This window comes from Perissodus microlepis, chromosome 19 (assembly GCF_051167445.1).
Source record: "Perissodus microlepis isolate ML-2025 ecotype Zambia chromosome 19, ASM5116744v1, whole genome shotgun sequence".
Classification (NCBI taxonomy): Eukaryota; Metazoa; Chordata; class Actinopteri; order Cichliformes; family Cichlidae; genus Perissodus; species Perissodus microlepis.
In genome coordinates, this window is record NC_140479.1 from 18,300,282 (window position 1) to 18,319,959 (window position 19,678).

The 19,678-nt window shown below is 42.1% G+C and overlaps 1 protein-coding gene across 1 annotated transcript in view; it reads right to left on the reverse strand.

Annotated features, from left to right (window-relative positions):
* Positions 1–19,678, reverse strand: part of stard9 (StAR-related lipid transfer (START) domain containing 9) — a 39,811-nt gene that overhangs the window by 7,591 nt on the left and 12,542 nt on the right. The window contains exons 4-22 of the mRNA XM_084914527.1: positions 17,220–17,336; positions 17,000–17,032; positions 16,813–16,874; positions 15,958–16,070; positions 14,688–14,830; positions 14,465–14,532; positions 14,176–14,273; positions 13,850–14,056; positions 13,602–13,699; positions 13,435–13,512; positions 13,066–13,143; positions 12,520–12,699; positions 11,673–11,724; positions 11,274–11,399; positions 8,562–8,644; positions 8,301–8,362; positions 7,682–7,875; positions 7,043–7,523; positions 197–6,931 (exon numbers count right to left, since the gene is read on the reverse strand). Of these exons, the coding sequence (XP_084770653.1) occupies positions 197–6,931; positions 7,043–7,523; positions 7,682–7,875; positions 8,301–8,362; positions 8,562–8,644; positions 11,274–11,399; positions 11,673–11,724; positions 12,520–12,699; positions 13,066–13,143; positions 13,435–13,512; positions 13,602–13,699; positions 13,850–14,056; positions 14,176–14,273; positions 14,465–14,532; positions 14,688–14,830; positions 15,958–16,070; positions 16,813–16,874; positions 17,000–17,032; positions 17,220–17,336 (9,008 nt within the window). The remainder of the gene's footprint in view (positions 1–196; positions 6,932–7,042; positions 7,524–7,681; positions 7,876–8,300; positions 8,363–8,561; positions 8,645–11,273; positions 11,400–11,672; positions 11,725–12,519; positions 12,700–13,065; positions 13,144–13,434; positions 13,513–13,601; positions 13,700–13,849; positions 14,057–14,175; positions 14,274–14,464; positions 14,533–14,687; positions 14,831–15,957; positions 16,071–16,812; positions 16,875–16,999; positions 17,033–17,219; positions 17,337–19,678) is intronic.

Sequence of the window (19,678 nt, forward strand, 5' to 3'; positions counted from 1 at the left end):
AAATATCAATGTATCCGTAGTATCAATTACAAAAGTGTTTTATGTTTTAAAAGCTGGCATTGAATGTCAGGTCAGAATATTATTATTATTATTTCTTTTGGATTTTTTAATGAGGTATTTCCACTTTGGTGTGTATTAAACATTTTAAAGCAAATCTTATGTCAAAATAGAGCATTTGTGTCAACTGTATCCTTACACATCATACAGCTGCTGTTTTGTAGAAGCAGAAGCTGGCGGCACAAGCTCTTCTTTGGACCTCGGGGACAACATCTTTAGCAGCGTGTCCGTCTCTCCCAGCCTGTAATGAAGCTTAGCCTCTGCCAGCTCCACAGTCAGTGGTGTCGGGTTCATGTTGAGGTTGACCGTCGCCATCACCTGCTCTCTCTCCTGTCGCAGCTTCACTATCTCCTTTGCCCTCCTGTCGCTCTGCGCCACAGATTCTGCATTTGAACCAAAGCTCCCGACTTCACCCCATTCGGCACACTCTCTGCGTTTGTTGTGCTCACTGGTCACAAATGTGGTCAGGTTTTTTGAGCATTTTGACTGTTGCTGATTGACCCCCGACCAGTTGGTGAACTTGTTGTGCATTGGCAGGTCCTCTGGGACTCTCTGATTATCTTGACAAGGAAACACATCGCTGACAGGTTCAATGTTCACAAGCACATCTGTGTTGCATTCACTGGGTGCTAGTGACATTATATCATCCTCTTGAAGTTGATCAGCCTTGTCGCTGAATGGAGATAGACTGTAGTTAAAATCCCCAGCATTAGGCACAAGTCTTCTGAAGTCTGATGCCTGCTGTTTGTGCACAGTAGTCTGTTTTAATGTGGGGGAAATGTGGTTCTGCAAAATTAAACCATTTGTTGAAGTAGGCGTCCACTGCGGGGATGCCACCGGCCATTTGGACCCGAGCTTGTGGTTGTCCTTGTCTTGATAGTTCACATGTCTCCCATCAGAATCTGCATATGTTTCCATTGATGGATTTGGACTTGAAGAGCACTTATCTAGTCTTTTGGAGCTTGTGCAACTAATTTCACTCACTTTCTCAAGTGATACCGATTCTAATTTGTCAGAGGAAGAATCACAATCCCGTAAGGACATCCGATTGCCATCCGAAACAGAAGGAAAGGTCATGCTGTCATCCTCAGAGGGATGGTTTGTCTTTTGAGCCTTGCATTTTGCAGAACATGTTACCGACTGTTTACCCTTGAGCCTTGTGCGTAATCTGGCTCCCACTGTAAGAATAGGAGATGACGCACGGTCTGTATATGTGACCATTTTCTTCAGATGAGGAGATGTGAGGTGTGTTAATGAAGGGCTGTGATTTTCTTGGTAGCAGATTTTTGATGACCTATGGGTGATTTCAGGGATTGCAGTACTTCTGCGGCCCAGTGCTTCAGAGACTTTAGATGAAGCAGACCTTACACGCCTTTGACAGTCAGCTGCAGTCTTTGCACAAGCAGTTTTGAGAGGGTTATTCGCAGGCTGTGAGGAAACAGAGGTGTTAAACCTCAGGTCAGGCATACTTTGCATCTTTTCAACTGTGTTAGATTTAGTTTTTACCACACAGTGGATATTTTTGTCTTGAGAGACACTCACAGCATCAGAACCAATCACTTTGACTATGACATTGACTTCATGAGATTTAGACTTCTCACTGGGTGACAGAAGAACAGCAGCTTTCTTCTCTGCTGGAGCTACAAGCCTCTCAGTCTGGATCCCAACATCTGCAGCCGTCTGAGTTGAGCAGTCTCTCTTGGTGCCACCATTAGACTCGACGTAAGATGTGCTAAGATCTGAGAAGTTAATACTCCTTGAACTGGAACTGCGAACTTCACCTGTCCTCATTCCCTGGACGTCCCCCAGCAGGTTTGATGTGCTGTTGATTAACTTAGAAATGTGAGCTGACATGCTTTCCATACTGGCCCAAGTTGGAGATTCTGTGATATCCACCTTGTTTTTCTGCGACGCGGGTACATCTGTGTTGCTCCTTTTGTGACGATCTTTCCTCTTCAGAGAGCTACAGTTCTCACCGTTAAGCTTACGCTCAGTCTGAGTACTGTGTTCGCATGTCCTCCTTTGTGCGTTTGTTTTGCTCGTCTGGCACTCTTGCTCAGATGAGTAAACGAACATGATTTGATCTACTCGACCGGAAGCGTTGCCAGGATCGCCAGGAACACTGTTGACTGAAGAACCGCTGTCTGCTGTCTGATTAGCAGGGCAACTGCAGATATTCGCAAATGCCTGTTGACAGGGTGTAAGCTGAGATGTTTTAGTTGCTTGTTCTTTATAATCCTCCACACTACTAAGAGTACTGGAAAGTCCCTTGTTTGTAGCATATGTGCTAAGATGAGAATTAAATGGAGAGTTCTGCCCATTCAGACCATTATCGACACTGCAGCACCTTGTTATACGTTTCTCTGAGCTGTTTAAAAGTGGAGAATTACTGGATAGGTCAGCAGCACTTCCAAACGCTGGGTTCTTATAGCAATGTTGGCCTGAGTCGTCTTCTTGCCACTGGTGAACATAAGGGTTGATGTCACTGGATGCAAAATGAATAGGGGAGTCTTGAGACTCTGGCACATGCTGTGGCTCCTTTTTGTTTGCATACGGGCTAATTTGTTCCGTTTTCTGTGACACTGACCGAAGAGGTAAGGAGTGTCTTTTTAGCGTGTAAGCTTTACTAAGCTTAACTTCGTTTTTGCCGGGGTTTCCATGGGAAAAAGTCTTCACGTTTGATTTGTTTGCTGCTGCTAAAGTAGATTGTCCTGCATTGCTTTTTCTTGGCTGTCTGACTTCAGATTTGACATCATTCTGAATGTCAAGCTTGACCCATTTAGATGCCAGCCTGCTGTGATGCATCCTAGTGGCGGCGTGGTCCTCCTCATCCTCGTCTGATGACTTAAGAGAGGAGTCAGAGGAAGATGTGGGACAGGTCCTGATGTGAGACTTTCTGAACCGCTTAGTTTTGCCTTTTTGCATCATAAGAGAAGAATTTCCTAGCATGCCTCCACTTGTGCTTTTCTTGGGCTCTTTGGCGATTACAGGTCTAAAACAACTTGGATTTTTAAAGCAGTTTTGCTGTAGCATTTTAGATTGTGACTCCGCCGTTACTGCACGATTGTGTGGCACGAATGGTTGGGTCAAAGTCTCTTTGTCACTTTTCATTATGCAATCTCCACTGCTAATGATTTGAGTATTTTCATTAAATTTGGGATGTGACTCAGATAAATTTGGGGGTTTGTTTTTGCAGCAGCTCTGAGACGAGTTATCGGAATCAGTCTGTCGATAGCTGAACTCATCCTGTGCTGTGACAGAAGGTTTGCCTCCTGTTGTGGTGTCTCGTTCAACATTTACATCATGCCCAGCCGAGCCTTTCATGCAGACATCCTCACCACGGGGTGTGTTCTGGTTGCTGTAGCTTCTGTCTGCTTTAAACTGATGTAATCCACCACCAGCTAATAACTTCATGGCTCCAGATATTTCGCCACTGGTTTGGAAATGTTGAATCATCTTTGGCGTGTTTGGTTTGGGTGAATAATTATCTTTATTGACAACGTTTGATGCAGTTTCCATACCAGTGCGCCCCATAGCAGTACAGCTACAATTCACTTTTATGCAGTCAGTGGTGAAAAGTGTTTCAGGGCTTATTTGGTCAAGTTGTGGGCATGTCTGCTTAGCATTGGAAGCTGGGGGATCTGTCTGGCTGTCAGCTTTTTTGGAGCAAATATCAGTAATAACTGGATGAAGATTAGCTATTATTTCACGTTTGCCTGCATCATTAATTTGTTTTTGTGCTACAAAGGCATCACTTGCTGACAAAGAGTCGCTAGCATGCTCGCACCCTGCCTGGCTGCACAGAGTCAGACTTGAGTGGATATTTGGAAGTGAGTTTTGGAAAACACAGGGGCTGAAGACCTGCTTGTTTAATGTTCCATCAGACACGCTATGAGCGCTGTCAAAGGTTTCCGTCACTTCAGTACATACAACCTTGCTGCTATTCCTCAATTCAGCTGGCATAGCTGAAGCCAGGTGCTCACTTTTATCCACCTTATTTTTACTTATCAGTAAAGCTTCCAGTGTAGGATGTCCACTCAGGTTTGTTCCTTCTTTCGCTTGATTACTCCTTTCATCTCGCAGATGTTTTGCTGTCCATCTACATTCATTACTGTTTGAAACAAAATGAATTGCAGATGATGACAAGGCATTCAGACTTTGACTCAAGCTCTTCCTGGCCCCATCACTATCCATCAATGACAATTTCATGTGCTCTTTCACCACTTCTGCGATTCTCAGATCAATAGTGCTGCAAATAGCATCTGACTTGCATATGTGTTCTACCCTTTCCTGGTTTTTTCCAGGGTTATTCACTCGGGATTCTCTCTGTTCCGTTTCTGCAAACTGTTCCTTTAGGGTTACACCCACCTTTTGGACTACTTTATTATCGCCAAATGAAATACTATTCTGTGAATCTTTTTCATGACTCTGAAGCCCAAACTGAGAGTCCTCAAAGACGCCACGACTTGGTTCGAGTTTCCCACTGCTGCAATCAGATACTGGCAATGCAACTGAAGACACTGTATCTTGTGTAACGCTGCCAACAACACAAACAGAATCACATCCTCTGCTGCTAGTTTCTACTGCAGGCTCTTCTTTATTAGAATCCCCGGTGCTATTATTGTCATCAGGGCAAATCTCCTCATGGCTGTCACCTGATGCACAGCAGAAGCTTACCAGCTCGCTGCTGTCCTGTGTATTTGGTATTTTCAAGCTGCCCATGAAAGTATCTTCTTTGTTTCTCTTCCTGGAATTTTTACATGTTGATTTAACAACTTCCTGCTGTAGTGCAGTGGCCTGCTCAGTGTCTTTGATTCCATCCCTTATAAGAAATGCATCTTCTGTATTTGTACACTTACACTGCTGTAAATCTCTCACCTTTTCTGTTCCACAATCGAGACTGCATACTGTTGCCTTTTCAGTAGAAGGTTTTAAGGGACTTGCAGCTTCAGGCATCTCAGCAAGTACTTCACGTGGGTGTGTAGGATTTGTGGAGAAATGGATTACTGACTGAGACAATGAGCTGCACATTTCATGGTCAGAGGACACTGTAATGTCAGCAAACATCATATTGGAGGAATCTGCAAACACCTGAATCAAATTTGATGTTGTTTGTGTGGTCTGGGAAATTTCAGTCTCCATTTGATCTAATGAAGATGCTGGATGCTGACTGTAACTGAAAATTGGAGTACCTGTAATAGAAGGATCTCTCATTTTTGCGGGTTCTCCTAAACACTCTGCACAACATCTTACATCCTTCTGATTATCAGACTTCAGGGCATTGTCTGGTGTTGTCAGCGCCTGAAAACCCCCCAAAACTTCAAGGTCGTGTTCTTCCACTTTCATGTTTACACCTTCAGTGCTAGTGGACGTAGAGCTATGGCTTCTAGATCCAACCTGAGAGCCAGACAGATTCATACTTGTCGGACTGGGACTACTGCTGCTGATCTCTGCGTGTCGGAACATAATGTTTCTTTGAAAAGGTAGAGAATCCCTCTGCATCCTGGGACTCTCTGCTGCATCTGTGGAGGACCAGGCATCAGTGAGAACCAGCGGGTTTTCTGGCTCCCTCACACTGCAGCTGCTCAGAGAGCGTGGGCTACTGGTTAAAGTGGCCTCCACATTCCCAAAGTCCTGAGTTAATTTATGTACAGTGTCTCTGCCTCTTGAATCTGCTACTAATGAGCTTTGAGAAGAAGGCTTCATTGTTGTATCAATTTGTCTTGTCTTCGGGGAGCTTTGATGGCTCCAGTATGCCTCTGTTTTCTGACGGCTGTCCCACTCAAAACTGGTCTCTGCTGTCTTAGTGTGCAGCTTGGATGAATCAGTGGAATCCGTCACCAGTGAGTAGGTTGGTACCAGTGTCTGGCTAAATCTTTTCACTGTTGAGAATTTAACAGTGCTCTCCAAACTGAGTGAATCTTTAGACATTTGACTGTCTTCACTCTCTGCTTCGCTTTGAGCTGCATCCTCATGTCTCAACTGCTCTGCTAGAGCTGTGGCATAAGCAGAGGACAGAGAATCAAGAGAGAAAAGGCTCTCGCAGTCTGATGTCCCATTGTCTTTGACTTCTCGCTCTTCCTCCCATCCAACCAGTCCATGCTGCTCATCGATCCATCTACTAGTCTTGTTCATCAGAGCCTCAGTACTATGCCACCGTCTATGTCTAATGCTCTCAAACAGAGTCCTTTGGTCAAGCTCCTCACACGAGACTGTAGTTTTAATGGTACATTTCCTTTGACCCATTTTGGTGTCTCTAAGGCTCTTGTCTCTTCTTTGTCTCCAGTGAAATTTACTTGTAAATTTTCCAAGCGGCTTAGGCAGTTGTCTATTCACACCTGAGGGAGGTTTTCTGAACACTCTGGACAGAGCTCTTTTTATCCTGGGCCCCACAGAACGAGGAAACGACTTGCTGATGGTTCCTAATCTGCTGTTATCTGCATGACAGGATGTTTTGTCATGCATAACAGGGCCATTCTCAGAACTGGGTTTGTCTGTGGATGATCCTTGAAAGTTTTCCTTGCCGACTAGCAGCAAACTACATCCAAGAGGCAACTTCTGTGTACCCGTCGATTTCTGGTCTGACCTGTTCTTAAAAGACAGGTCTCGGTTCGGAAGCAGAGGTTTCCTTTCTGGCCTTTCCCGGCAGAGCTGGGTTTGTGCTCCCTCCTTGGCAGTCTGTGTGATCTTTTCAGGGGAGGTTACTCCATTCTGGCGGGGCTGATTTTGCTCTGAGAAGATAGAACCAGAACAACTTTGGGTCCTTTCCCGAGGAAGACACTCATCCGAAACCCACTTCCTGCTACCAGTCCAATCGGACGTTGTGGGTGAATTTAAAGTCAGGTCTGTGGATCTGTTTCTCTTGAGGAAGTGTCTGTTGGAGAAGGAGAAAAACAGATGTTTTAACAGTCAAGACCTAAATAATTAAGAAAACCTGAAAAACTGCTTCCTGAATCCTCCCCAACAGATTTTACCGTCCGCTTACCTGAAGATGGGTGTGTTCTGTGGGTAGAGTCGGGACAAAAGATCGGATGAAAACGAGTGTCTACGAGAATCAAACGGTCGTCCTTTGACCTTTGAGGGCGATCCAGCCTCAGGAGATTCTGGGCTGTCTGCTCCTAAAGGCAGAGTCTTTTCCAGCTGCTGTAACTCTTTTTTTGCTTCCAACAGATGCTGCTTGCTGGCGATTCTCTCCAGCTGGTAACGCAGCCTTTTGCGCCGAATGCGGCTCTCGGCCCGGCAGAGAGCGTGATGCTTTAGCAATTCATCCTGCACTGCCTTCTTCCTGGCTCTTATCACTTGGGATGGACAATCCACTGAAACATATTTCTGATCCCTGAACACGTGACTTGTTAACCTCTCCAGCAGGGGTGCAGGGAGGAGGTCTGCTTGAACTCCAGACTCCTGAGTGATCTTCTGCTCAACAGCTGTCAGGCGATGTTTCTCCTTCAAAATCCACTGCTGGACTGTTGATTAAAGACAGAAAGTAGGACATTTTGAGCACTAGAAATCACAATCAATATGACTTTTGGCATGTCATCCTTTTTTTTTTAAAACGATGCAGATTTTCAGCTTGGATTTTGAATAATACTTGTGTAAGTGAGGAAATGCAAAGAGTTCTTACTCTCAGTGTGCTGCTGTTGGAGGTAGGCCTGCTCCCTTTCTAGCTCTCTCTCTGCCCGTCTCTGTTCAGCCTGAATCTCCTGACGCAAACTCTCCACGAAGAGTTTCTGCTCCTCCACACGCTGCCTGGCAGAAGGCTCCTCACCGGGAGAGAAGCATGCACCCACCTGCTGTGGGAGATTCACTTCTTTGACACTACAAAAAGAGACGCATGACACAGATGAAGCACAGACTGAGAAACGCTGATAAAATAAGAGAGAAAAAAGACAACCAGGGAGAGTAAAACGATCATTTTACCTCACCTATGTGTAGTTTGATGTCTAGAATTTTATAGTTTGGTGGCAGAGAGGTTGAAAGTAAAGGATACTGCTGTGTTCAGCGTCTCATGAGTAACTAAGCAACCCCTGAGCCTGAATCATAAACAGCTAACTGGGATTGTTCACAAGGGTGGGGGCTAATGGAAACATGCACTCAACCAAGTGGAAGGACTTATGCATGAATCTACAGGAAGGACACTGGATTTGTAATTCTTATCAAATATGAAAGTGGGGACCGAAAAATACCTGTTTAACCCACATATAGTCACAGAGTGGGAAACATTGCCTTAAAACAGTATTTACCTGTTATCAGGGGTCACAAGGCAAAGGTCTGTGTAGGTGCAGGTCATGCCACCTTCACTGGCCTTAAAAGAAAAAATTATATTTTAGTGTTTACAGACAAAATAAGAAATGTGGTATTATGAGAGTTCTCTGAGAAAAAGGAAATTCTGTGTATCATTAGCATTCAAGTGTATCACCCAATCATCTGCCCATCATAAATATTTTCATGATTGTCATCCTAATCAACAGCATCACATTCGTTTTGGGACGATCAGCACCTACCCGCCTGCGTTCCCGAAGGACAGCTGCTTCAGCCGGGTGGTTGAAGCGGAACTTATGCACTCCTCCCAAGGTAATCACTGTCCCTGGAGACAGAGACACAAATCTTTCATCATGAGCTGTGCTAAACCCATGGCATTGTGTTCATGTAAGCTGTGTGTGTGTACCCTGCATTTTTATCTTTAACCCTTTAAGACCTACCATAGAACCAAGTCCGCCAGAGCTTATATTATATTTTTACATGGTGTGGTGCCATTTTTGGTAGCATTTCAAGTTGCTATACATCAATACAACAATTATAGCCCAGATTTTAATAATATGTATTCATTAAGTGCATAGTAATTACATAAATTGCAAAAAAGTGCAAAAAACTACAAAAAAATTTAAAATCGTTTTTGCTTTTTTAACATATATTTCTAGTTAGAGAAATTTAAGAGGCTTATCCCTCAAAACTGTAAATACAAAAAAGTTGCACAAAATAGTTTCCTACCACAGGAAATTTATTTTGAGTGTCTTCATAGTTTTATTTTTGAAATACACCAATTTTTATACACTGCAGGAAAAACGAAAATAAATATTATACTGCAAATTTGCAAAAAAGCAGCATATGCATCAAAATAAACTATTTCCAGCAGTGCAATATGAGTCCTAAGCATCCCAGAAAAGACACAGAAAGTCATAAATTCAAAGATAACTTTTAAAAACACCAGTATAGGTCCTGTGGCCCTGATGGTAAAAAAAACTACATTTCCGCGAAAATGACGTCACTTCCGGTTTCGGGCAGGTAATGGCGGACATGCAAAAGTTCGTGCTGACGTCTATTCCAACTAGGAAGTGTTATGAACAGCTGATCGGATCGGCAAAGCCTGTTTCTGGAATATTATGTTTTTGTTGCTGCAAGCGCTTTTTATGCAGTTTTTGCAAAGCTTTATGTGGAAGGAAACTGTGACTTAGGACAAGCTGATGGCATAAGATGTAAGTACAACTCCTCCGGTTTCATATGCAAAAAAAATTATTGCGCTAGCTTACGTGGTTGCAGAGCTACCGGGATTTAAAAATAGTTACGCAAAACAGAGCGTGCCCGCTCCGACCGGCTCTAAAGGGTTAAGGTAACTTGTAAATCTTTAGGCATATGTGCATTTATATTTTTATCAGCTTTGCTGAATGTATATGTGTGTCGAGAACATCATTTTTTCCCCTGCTTATTTGAAAGACAAATTGTTCACAGCGTGTTCTTTTGATTCTTGGATGAAATTCAAGTTTCGTTTAAGGCCAGCATTAATTAAGCAAAAGGCATCAACTGCATTTGAAGTCATGAATTAGCTTTACGTGCAGCAGAGCAAAGCAATAACTCACCAAAAGCTGATTTACAATATCTACATAAAAATAATCAATCAAATCACAAAATTGGACTGGCACAGCTCAAATCCAACATTAAAATCTAGAGATGGCACGATACCACTTTTTTATGTCCGATACCGATATCATAAATTTGGATATCTGCTGATACCGATATGAATCCGATATAGTGTGTTTTTTAATCAATAAAACTGTTTTTTTAATATATTGCTGCATTTTGTATAGGTTCATACTCAAGTTTAAATAAACAACAACACTAAAGCTATTCTGTTATACCTGTATGTAAAAGATACACTGCACCCAAAATATTTCATAGTTCAGCAATACTGATCAATCTAATAAACTTAAACCTACACCATCCTTCCTATTCTGGTATTTTAAAGAGTAAGCAACCTAACTAATAGGGTCGCAAACTCCCAGCAAAAAAAAAAAAAAAAAAAAAATAGGGAACCACCCACCCACCCTCCACCTCATGATGCTTAATCGACGTAATCAACTTTAATTTGATGCAGTGTGAAAAAAAATGCACAGAAATAAATGATTTTTCAAGAATAATTAAATAGATTCAACATCTTTCTTCAACAGAATTGCAGACTGCACAGATGGTACCTTCCCAAAGGAAAAAAGTACTATAGCTTACTAGGGTATATTAGACTTAACAGTTACTATATACAGTAATGGACTTCTATATATTTTACATAAGATCAAAACTTTGGGTGTAAGATTCAGATAATTATTTATTAAAAGCTAGACATTTTAAATGAGAATAAGAAAGAAAAGTATGTCTTTGTGCCCCCTTTTCCCTGTTCATGCCCTATCGGCCCCCCTGGCTAAACTTTGCTAGATCCGCTGATCATTGATCAGTTTCACGATTGAAGTAGCAGCAAGAAGAGGCACTCGCTCCATATATCGGTTGTTAAGCTTAACACGGGAATGCTTTACAAACTTACACACTTGCTTTACTTCTCTCTGGGATAACTTCATCAGAGATGAAATGCTGGTTTGGTAGCAAGGCTACAAATACACACAGCCGCTCTATCATGTGATCACACTGCTTCGACGTGCTACGGTTATGAGCCGAGTTACGCCGTGTCGCAAGTTTTGTGAGGTGCTTTTTTGATATTTAATGGATCGGATTACATTTTTTATTTCTCTCCGATATCCGATCCAGTAATTTACGTCAGTATCGGACCGATACCGATACGTAATATCGGATCGGTCCATCTCTAATTAAAACATCCATTTTTTTCTCCTTTTTGTACCAAGATAACCAGCTTCTGTCACATTATCTGGGGCAAACCTGCTGGGAACCAAAGACAGTATGAACAAAGTGCTCTGCTGAGGACATGAGCTGACCTTGAGCCAGTCTACAGGACTCTGTGACCTCTCTGTCGTTGAGCAGGCAGATGCAGCCCGGCACTGGCTTGAGCGTCACCACACCCCTGTGGTTTTCAATCTCACAGCTGGCGCTGCCCTGCAAGACTACACACAGAATGCAGAAATGTTGTGACACATTTTGATTTAGAAAGCTGTACCGTTGCTGCTACTCAACTGCACAACATTTACAGCGTCTAATGCAACATTTAATGAGAAGGGAGCTTATAATACATCCACATCGTCATAATGTACCCTGCACCTTTTGTGCAATAACCTACATGACAAACTCAATATTATAAAAATATACTTTGTCTGTATTGTATCATTTCTGTTTCCAGACCTCTCTTATCGCATGTCTTTAAGAGAATGAATAAATACCTATTTGTGGTTCTTCAAATTGGTCCTGAGGTCCAATGCGGGTAACTCCTTCCTATAACAAAAAATATATTGTGAACATGATAGCTCTAATCAAAATCCACATACAATACGAAAATATCTAAAAAAAAAAAAAAAACAAGCAAATATTTTGACACAAAATCTTCTGTGAAGGGGTTTTAACGTCTATTCTTACACTTACCTGGAAGAAAAATAAATGTGATTTGTTTAATCTGAAGTCTTATCTAATGGGATTAAAGGCTTTCTTATTTGGTGTCAAGTCCACATGTGCTCCCAGGTGGCCTCAGTTCTTCACATGCAGGAAACAGTGTAATTGTCAGGCCTAAGGGTACGCTTGTCATTGTCAGAATCAGGACAGCTTAAGCTCCCCTGACTCCTAGCCTCAGAACTAAGAGCCTCTTATCCAACAGAGTTTTATGCATTGCAGAAGGTACACGCAGACACACACACGTACACACAGAGGGGAAGTTGACAGGACAGTTGGAAGATACAGTGAAAAGAAAAGGCAACACAAACGCACCTTTTCTCAAGAGTTTTTCTAGAAGTACAGAGAGAAATAGTAGTACAAGAAGTTGAGAGGATTGGAGGGATCTAGTAGAAAAACAGAGATGGTTTTAGTCAAGTCAGCTGACAAAAACAGTAACTTGAGATTTCAGAAAAGTAGAGCAAATGCAAAAGTTTGCATTTTGGTGTTTGTGCAAAAAAATATATTTTGAATGTTATGGCATGCCTGTAAATGACAAATACGTATCTCCTGGGTTGCAAAGAAACTTGCATAAAAAGAGAAAGAATATAAACCCTGTATTTCCTTTTTTTTTTATCATCATACCCTGAGGTGATAAAAGACGACACCGGTGCTGAGAACATCTCCATCAAGGGCAACGAGGTGTGGCTGGAGGGAGTTGATGAGGAAGCCGGCCCGGTCTCTGTTGATGTCCACACTGTACTCCTCCAGGAGCTCCTTCTTGTCTCTCCAGCTGTCTGACCAGTCCTTTGTCAGCTGCTCCACCTGCAACCCAGGAATGGGTAAGGGGAAAGGAATGTCAGGAAGAATGGGAGGTAGAAAACGTTAGCACCAACATCTGCTACTAGTGTCCAGTCCTATAGATAGTAGTACTGAAAAAACTTCTTCAGATAGAATGATTTCTAACACTTGGTTTGTTTAACTGTTTAAGTTTCCAATGTCTCCTAGTAAGGCAGAACAAAAAATAAAATCCCAGTTCTGTTAGTGCCGGTGTCTAATCTTTGAGAAGATACATGGTAAATATTGGAAAAAGCAGCGACCTGATAAAAACATTCCACTGAAGTCACACTTGCTTAACGTGTCAAAGACTCAGACAGGCAGATGCAAGCATGTGTGTCGACCCTGCGTTACCTTTAGCTCGTTCTGCAGCACGATTTCAGAAAGATTTCCATCCCTTTCGTCACTCAAGGATGGACTGGGATTACGTTGCTGTCAATCAAGAGAGTAAAGAAATGATCAGTCAACATACTGTGCAAAAGGAAAATGTCACACAGACATTACAATGCAATTCAGTCCTGACCACCTAAGGGGATTAGAAATGTCACCAAGATATAAAACACTGTATTAAGGATTTGGTAGAAAAATGTGTAATGTGGGAATCTCTTTTATACAAAGCCTTACAGTACTAAGAAGGATTTTTTTTTTTTAAGGGAGTAAACGCAGCCGAGTGTCTCCCTGGGAGAGTTAGAGACACGCTCTAGCGATAAAAGGTCACCATACCATTTCAAAGCTGAGCAGCATGCTCTTCAGCCTGTCAATCTCCTCTCTCAGTTCCCTGATCAGCCGAACATTCGCATCCTGCACAGAAATCAAAGTGCACGTTAACCTAATCCAAACAATTAGATCAAACATTAAACGTTGGCATCTGACTCCAAACAGCCGCTAACCTCATTAACCCGAGGCTTGTTGACAATATTTCTGGCATGGGCAGCATAGCGCAGGGTGCTCAGGGTCTCGTTATAACTGCTGGCAGAGGGTGAGACCGCTGCAAGAGAAAATACACGCGAAACGCACACAAGCCAGCAGCAGTTAACGCTCACATTACTTGGCATAAGGTGGTCAGTTTTCTTAAATACAGTTTTAGAATATATATGAAAATAAAAATTTATTGTGGAATCACTCAGTTTGAACTCACTTGCAATCATAATGGTTTTGGAGTTTCCACCCAGACTGTCTTTCAAAAGCCATGTCAGGACTGAGTCTCTGTAGGGAATGAAGCAGTGCCTCCTCCCACCTCCACCTCCAGACAGCGAGCTGCTGTGGCTACCCACTGTGCTACCATCGCCCTCAGAGGCCACGCTGTTGATACTCTGGCAGCTGCTTGACATCTGTGAGTTCTGAGCTGCGGAGGTGGTGGCAAAAAGATTGAAGGATGTGCCAAAAAAAGGCAAGCACAGAAGAGAACACGAGAGAATAGATGTGAATTTTGTGGAAATAAAAATACTAAAACATTTTATTTACCAAGAGCTGAAATGACAATGCCTAGAGTAACCAGAGACTTGTTGATGTTGGAGCCCTCTGTCAGTCTATCCCTGCAGTAGTGGGGATCTGCTCTCTCACTGGTAGACACAACAAAAACAAAGTATGACATCATATCAATAAAAAATGACTAAAAAATGTGTGAAATAGTTCAGCAATCTGAGGGCAAGAGTCAGTATCCACTAGGGGGCACTTTTGTCAACGATTTGGGCTTAAACGATGCTGAAGGGGAAAAAATAGGGCACACGACAGCAGGAAATAACATTTTCACCTCCCAGCCAGGTCAACCAGGTTAATCTTGCTGACAGTTTCAGAAGGAAGGTTGTTTTCTAGGATAGCCTAAAGAGAAAAGACAAAAGTAAATAACCCAAAGTCTGCATATTGATCAGTGGTCAGTTATACAGTCGTCATACAAATTCAATACTCTGGAGTATTATGAGAATATCTGGAAAAAAGTAACAGCACAACATGCAGAGTCTGAGCGAGATGATGACCTGTGTGTACTGAATTGTAAAGATGGCATGGGATCTGCTGCTGGCATCATGGTTGTGGGTTGCTGCGGTGATGCGGTTGGCGATGCCTTCCTCCAGAAGGTCTATGGCCTGTTTGCAGTCTGAGACCACATGTGATGAAAGGTCTGATGGGAGGGACGCAAAGAGAATGATAATTTGTATTGGTCAACCCAGAGCAAGACTGAAAACAATCCGATTTTTATTCCACATGATACAAAACTTCTAAAAACATGAAACTGAATCGAGATGAGACAAAAAAGCTGCTTTGATTATTTGCAGGGATTAAAATGTTAAGAGGAAAGCAGTATAAAAAAAGAGACACAAACAGGAAATGCATCAATCCTTGCTCCCACCATGTGCTTTTTAATATTTCCCACAGCATCTAGAAACAACAGTTTCTAACAATGCTCTACTTCCAGGCATGAATCACCAACTTAAAAAGTTGTTAAACATGTGCACACAGATCATCATGGAGCCTCTTGGCTCATCATTTAGCCACTTCCTCTTTGTTTTCTCTAAGCTATTCAATACAAAGAGTTAAATGGTTTAAGGAAAACAGGAGTGGCAGCAAAACAGTGTTTGGATGGAAAAGCACTGAGGGATTAGAAGTAGAATTTGGAAAACCTAAATGGGATATGATGTGTGTGGAACTGCTTGGAACCACAAGGAAATGACTTCACTTCCTCTGGCCAAGTGGGATTTCTCCTGATACAGACAATGAGTGGATGTGGGGCTCTGAATACGGAGAGTCCGGCAGATGACAGGGAGAGAAAGAAATGGAGGGAACGAGAGGGAAAGGATGAAGAGATGAAGGGGAAAAGAGAAAAGGTGAAATAAAAGAAGCAACAGGAATCTAACAACTAAAAATAGATGTGACTAAAACTAAATCAAGAAGAGAAGAAGACTTGTAACTTGTAAACAACACAAACAAGACATCTTGGAGAATTTTTTTTGACTTCTACTTAAGTGTGCATTCATGCAAGTTACTTTCGGCTGCTCCCCTACTCACAAGGGGTCACTGCCTGTTTAATTTGGCAGATTTTTTGCACCGGATGCCCTTCCTGATGCAATCCCAAAGGGATTTGTGTCTCCTTGAAGCTGGTCTGTTAGATCAACATTTAGTGCATCATCACCTGGAACTGCTAGGTCATGTTTTAAACATTGTAATGCAATTTGTTCATCTTGATTTTAGGGGTTTTTAATGTAGATTTATCATTCTTCTGTCTAGCAGTGGAAAGGAATGAAAACTCACCTTGTACATAGGGTCCTTTCTCAGGATGTTCTCTAACTCTCAGTGTGGCTTTCTTCTTCTGCTCTCCTCCCTTCAGCAGATCTCTTACACGCTCGTTATAGATCTCCAAGAAGCTGCAAGGACAGAGAAATAAGGAGGCAGAGGTTTAAAAAAAAAACAGTTTCTCAATAATTTCAGCTTAAAGTCTTTTATATCCCTAACGTCACTTAGATGCACACCACATGTCTAGCTAAATCTACTCCATTCATTATCTGTATGTCTATGTCTTAAATTTTACTCTTCTGAGGTTTTTATTTCTGCTCTATTTTTTGAGAGCTTAGAAAACCCAATAAACGCTGGCTGTAGTTCAGCCAGGTAGTAATCATGGCTACCCGGGTAGTGTTTTAAACTGCTTAGCAAATCAAATAACTGGGAAACAGTGTGTATGCTAGAGAGATTGTAATCTTCAAATTGTAAAAAACCTGTATTTTTCCTTGTAATAACCATACAATTGGCAGCTTTGGCTCAAGTGGCGTGTACTCAGGTGTCCACTAATGGCAGGGTTAGTACTTTGATCCTTGGCCCCTCCGCAAACCAAAGTGTCCTTGGAGAAGACACTGAACCCAAAGTCTTTCCAGCCTGGCGCTCCATTAAAGTCCATTTAACATTTATGAGTGAAGGGCAGGAAGAGCTTAAAATGAACAAATTTTCCCAGAGAAATTAAAACAGAAATGAATCCTGTTTTAATTTTGCTGGCTACAGTTTTTCAGCATAACTGCACCATAAACTCTTGTCTAATTTGAATTAAACTTCAACAAAAGGCCCAATTAAATTGATTAAAATCAGAAGACACAGATCTATGCAATAAAGAAGTACCTGATCTCCACTCTGCTTGAGTTCTGCCCATCTGAAAAAGTGTCTTCAGACTGAAAGAGACCCTGGGAGGAAAGAAGATCAGCAGGTTACTTCAACCTACAATACTAGATACTCAGGAAGATGAATGTTCAGCATGTTCACTTCATTCATGTCGCCACCTGAGTTGAGTATTAATCAACCACCTTACCTGACAAATGCGAGGAGTCAAGCCCATGGAGTCCTAAAGAAAATTTTAAAAAAAGATAGTGACCAACATTAACGTGTGGGCCACAACCGAAAGATTTATAAAACAAAGCATTTTCTGCCTGTGTAGCATGAGCTGGACCCTTCAATGTCCTTTATAATATTAACTAAGGCATGAAAAAAGTGCATCTAATATTGTGCAGTGATTCCAGGACTCTCCTCACCGGCGTCCCCATCATGGTGTAAGTCTTTCCAGATCCTGTTTGACCATAAGCAAACAGGCACACATTGTAGCCCTCAGAAGCTCCGGACAGTACCGACACACCCAGGTCCTGGAACACCTGAAGAAATTAACACATACACACACTCCCTTAACCAGAAACGCACAAAGAGTATGCAGAGTTAAAAAGCACACCTGGATTCCTCCCTTCCATCCCTTCGAAGATTATTTTAATAAAACAAGTAGGGGCTGCTGGGTTGTTTACAATGTAACTGAAAGCCCTTGATCTGCACTGCAGTTGTGTTTTACACGAGTATAGATTTACACCAAGGTTTCTTGATCACAATGCTGTGGCATGAGGCCAGTGGTGGGGAGGTAATGTTCCTTCCTGCTGATGTATTTGTGCAGGGAGCATGGAGGTCAGCTAATACTCAAGGTAAACAATTTTGCAGAGTGCAGATGTAAGAGAAACAAATGTGAGGGCAAAAAGACTGAAAAATGGCTGGGTCAGGAAAATAAACTTTGACTAACAGCAAAGTCCTCGGACAGGGGATCCCGGAAAGCCCCGCTAAAACAATCAACTGAGGCCTCTTGTTTTCCTTCTTACTGTGTCTGCATCTGAGCTCCAGAGCATGCAGATGACCAGCACAAGGCCAAATCTCAACTACTTATTTTTATAGGAGAACAAAGACTTTTCCTGAAACCTATACTGGCAAATGAAATGCAGTCATATCATTTTGTGTTTGCAGTAGAGATATAGTAGTGTAGGAGAATTTATCAATCCCAACTTGCATTTTTACAAATTAGCTTTTTATTACTTGCATTTATGTCAAAACTGATGAAAATCTAAGCAGATATACTATATAACAGTAATCCAGGATATTGAGCCTCTGTCTTAAAATCATAGAGTAATAGGCAGTAAATACCAAATAAGGGTTGAATAACACAGTCTTATAAAATGAGGTGAAGTCATTTCTATTTATATAGAATCATAAATCATGATTAGGCCTCAAAGAGCTTTACGATCAGCACAGCAAACAATCAGGATTTTAATCTTGACCACTTTCAACAGTTATTAAGATACTAATCTTACACAGTCATAATTTATGGACAAGAAATCTGTTTTCCAATGGGCATATGGCTATTGTGCAAAAACAATTAAGACATTATCTCAGCAGCTGGGCTCTTCTCAGTTGTTGTTTAAACTCAATAAACATATACAAAGTGAAAAAGCCTGTTGCAGTACACCAATTCAACTGCTCCTGAACACAAGCTCTCTAAGCAGCCAATCACAGTGCAGAAAACCAATGCATTTAGGCATGTAGACATGGTCAAGAGGACCCGCTCCAGTTCAAACTATCTCTAGGCTTTACAGATAATGTTAAAAAAAAAAAAAAAGACAGACATCCAGTGAGCAGGAGTTCTCTGGGAAAGCAAAAACAACAAGTATTTGAGGCCAGAGGTCACAGGAGAATGACCAGACATCTTCAAGCTAGGAAGGCGACACTAACTCAAATGCTGTAACCACTCATTACAGTCAAGATATGTGTAAGACCATCTCTGAATGCACAACATGTGGAGCCTTCAAGTAGATGAGCTACAGCAGCAGAAGACCACAGCAGGTGACACTCCTGTTAGCTAGGAAGAGGATATTGAGGCTACAGTTCACACAGATTCACCAAACATGGACAAGAGAAGACTGGAAAAACACTCTTTTTTCTGGCAAATCTCATTTTCTCCTGTAACATGTGAATGGTGGGGTCAGAATCCTGAATTTGGGGGATATTTTATTGGAATGCGTTCGACCCTTTAGTACCAATTAAGCTCAAAAGCTTCGCTGGCATCACAGAGGTGTAGAATCAGCAAATATTTATTATGATTCTTAGCGAAGCCAAACATCTTCTATTATGGGAACAGCCTCTATGAAGCAAAGTGGTTGTTTATCACTTATAAAATGTACTATACAGACAACTATGTGCATGCAGGTTAGATGAACAACGACTGGGCAAATTATAAACCACTTGATTGTTGTCTATTGTATACAACCGATCAATAAACCCGTTTCTGAGGACATGTGGCCTCAGCTGCAACCCAAAAGCTAAGTCCAAAAGCAACACATACCTTTGGGGGCATTGGGAACCTGAGCTAGACCAGACCTGAGATGCACATTCTCCCCCAAAAACCATAACACACCCTGGGATCAGAGAGGGGTTTTCTTTCCCAGGCCCCCAGGCTCAAGTTTGGACCATGGAGACTGGTGGTGGGTATACAGAGAAGAGAGGAGGATTCCTCTCAAAGCTACCACAACCTCCAAAGATCAAGGAATACTTTTAACATGCCTCCTGTGTGTGTGCACGCATGTGTATCACACTACCAACTGCTTTGACAAGATGTGAGAACCTGGTGTGAGAACCTGGAGTTAAGCCTGTGTATACTCTATTCCCACAATTTTGCAAGGCCAGA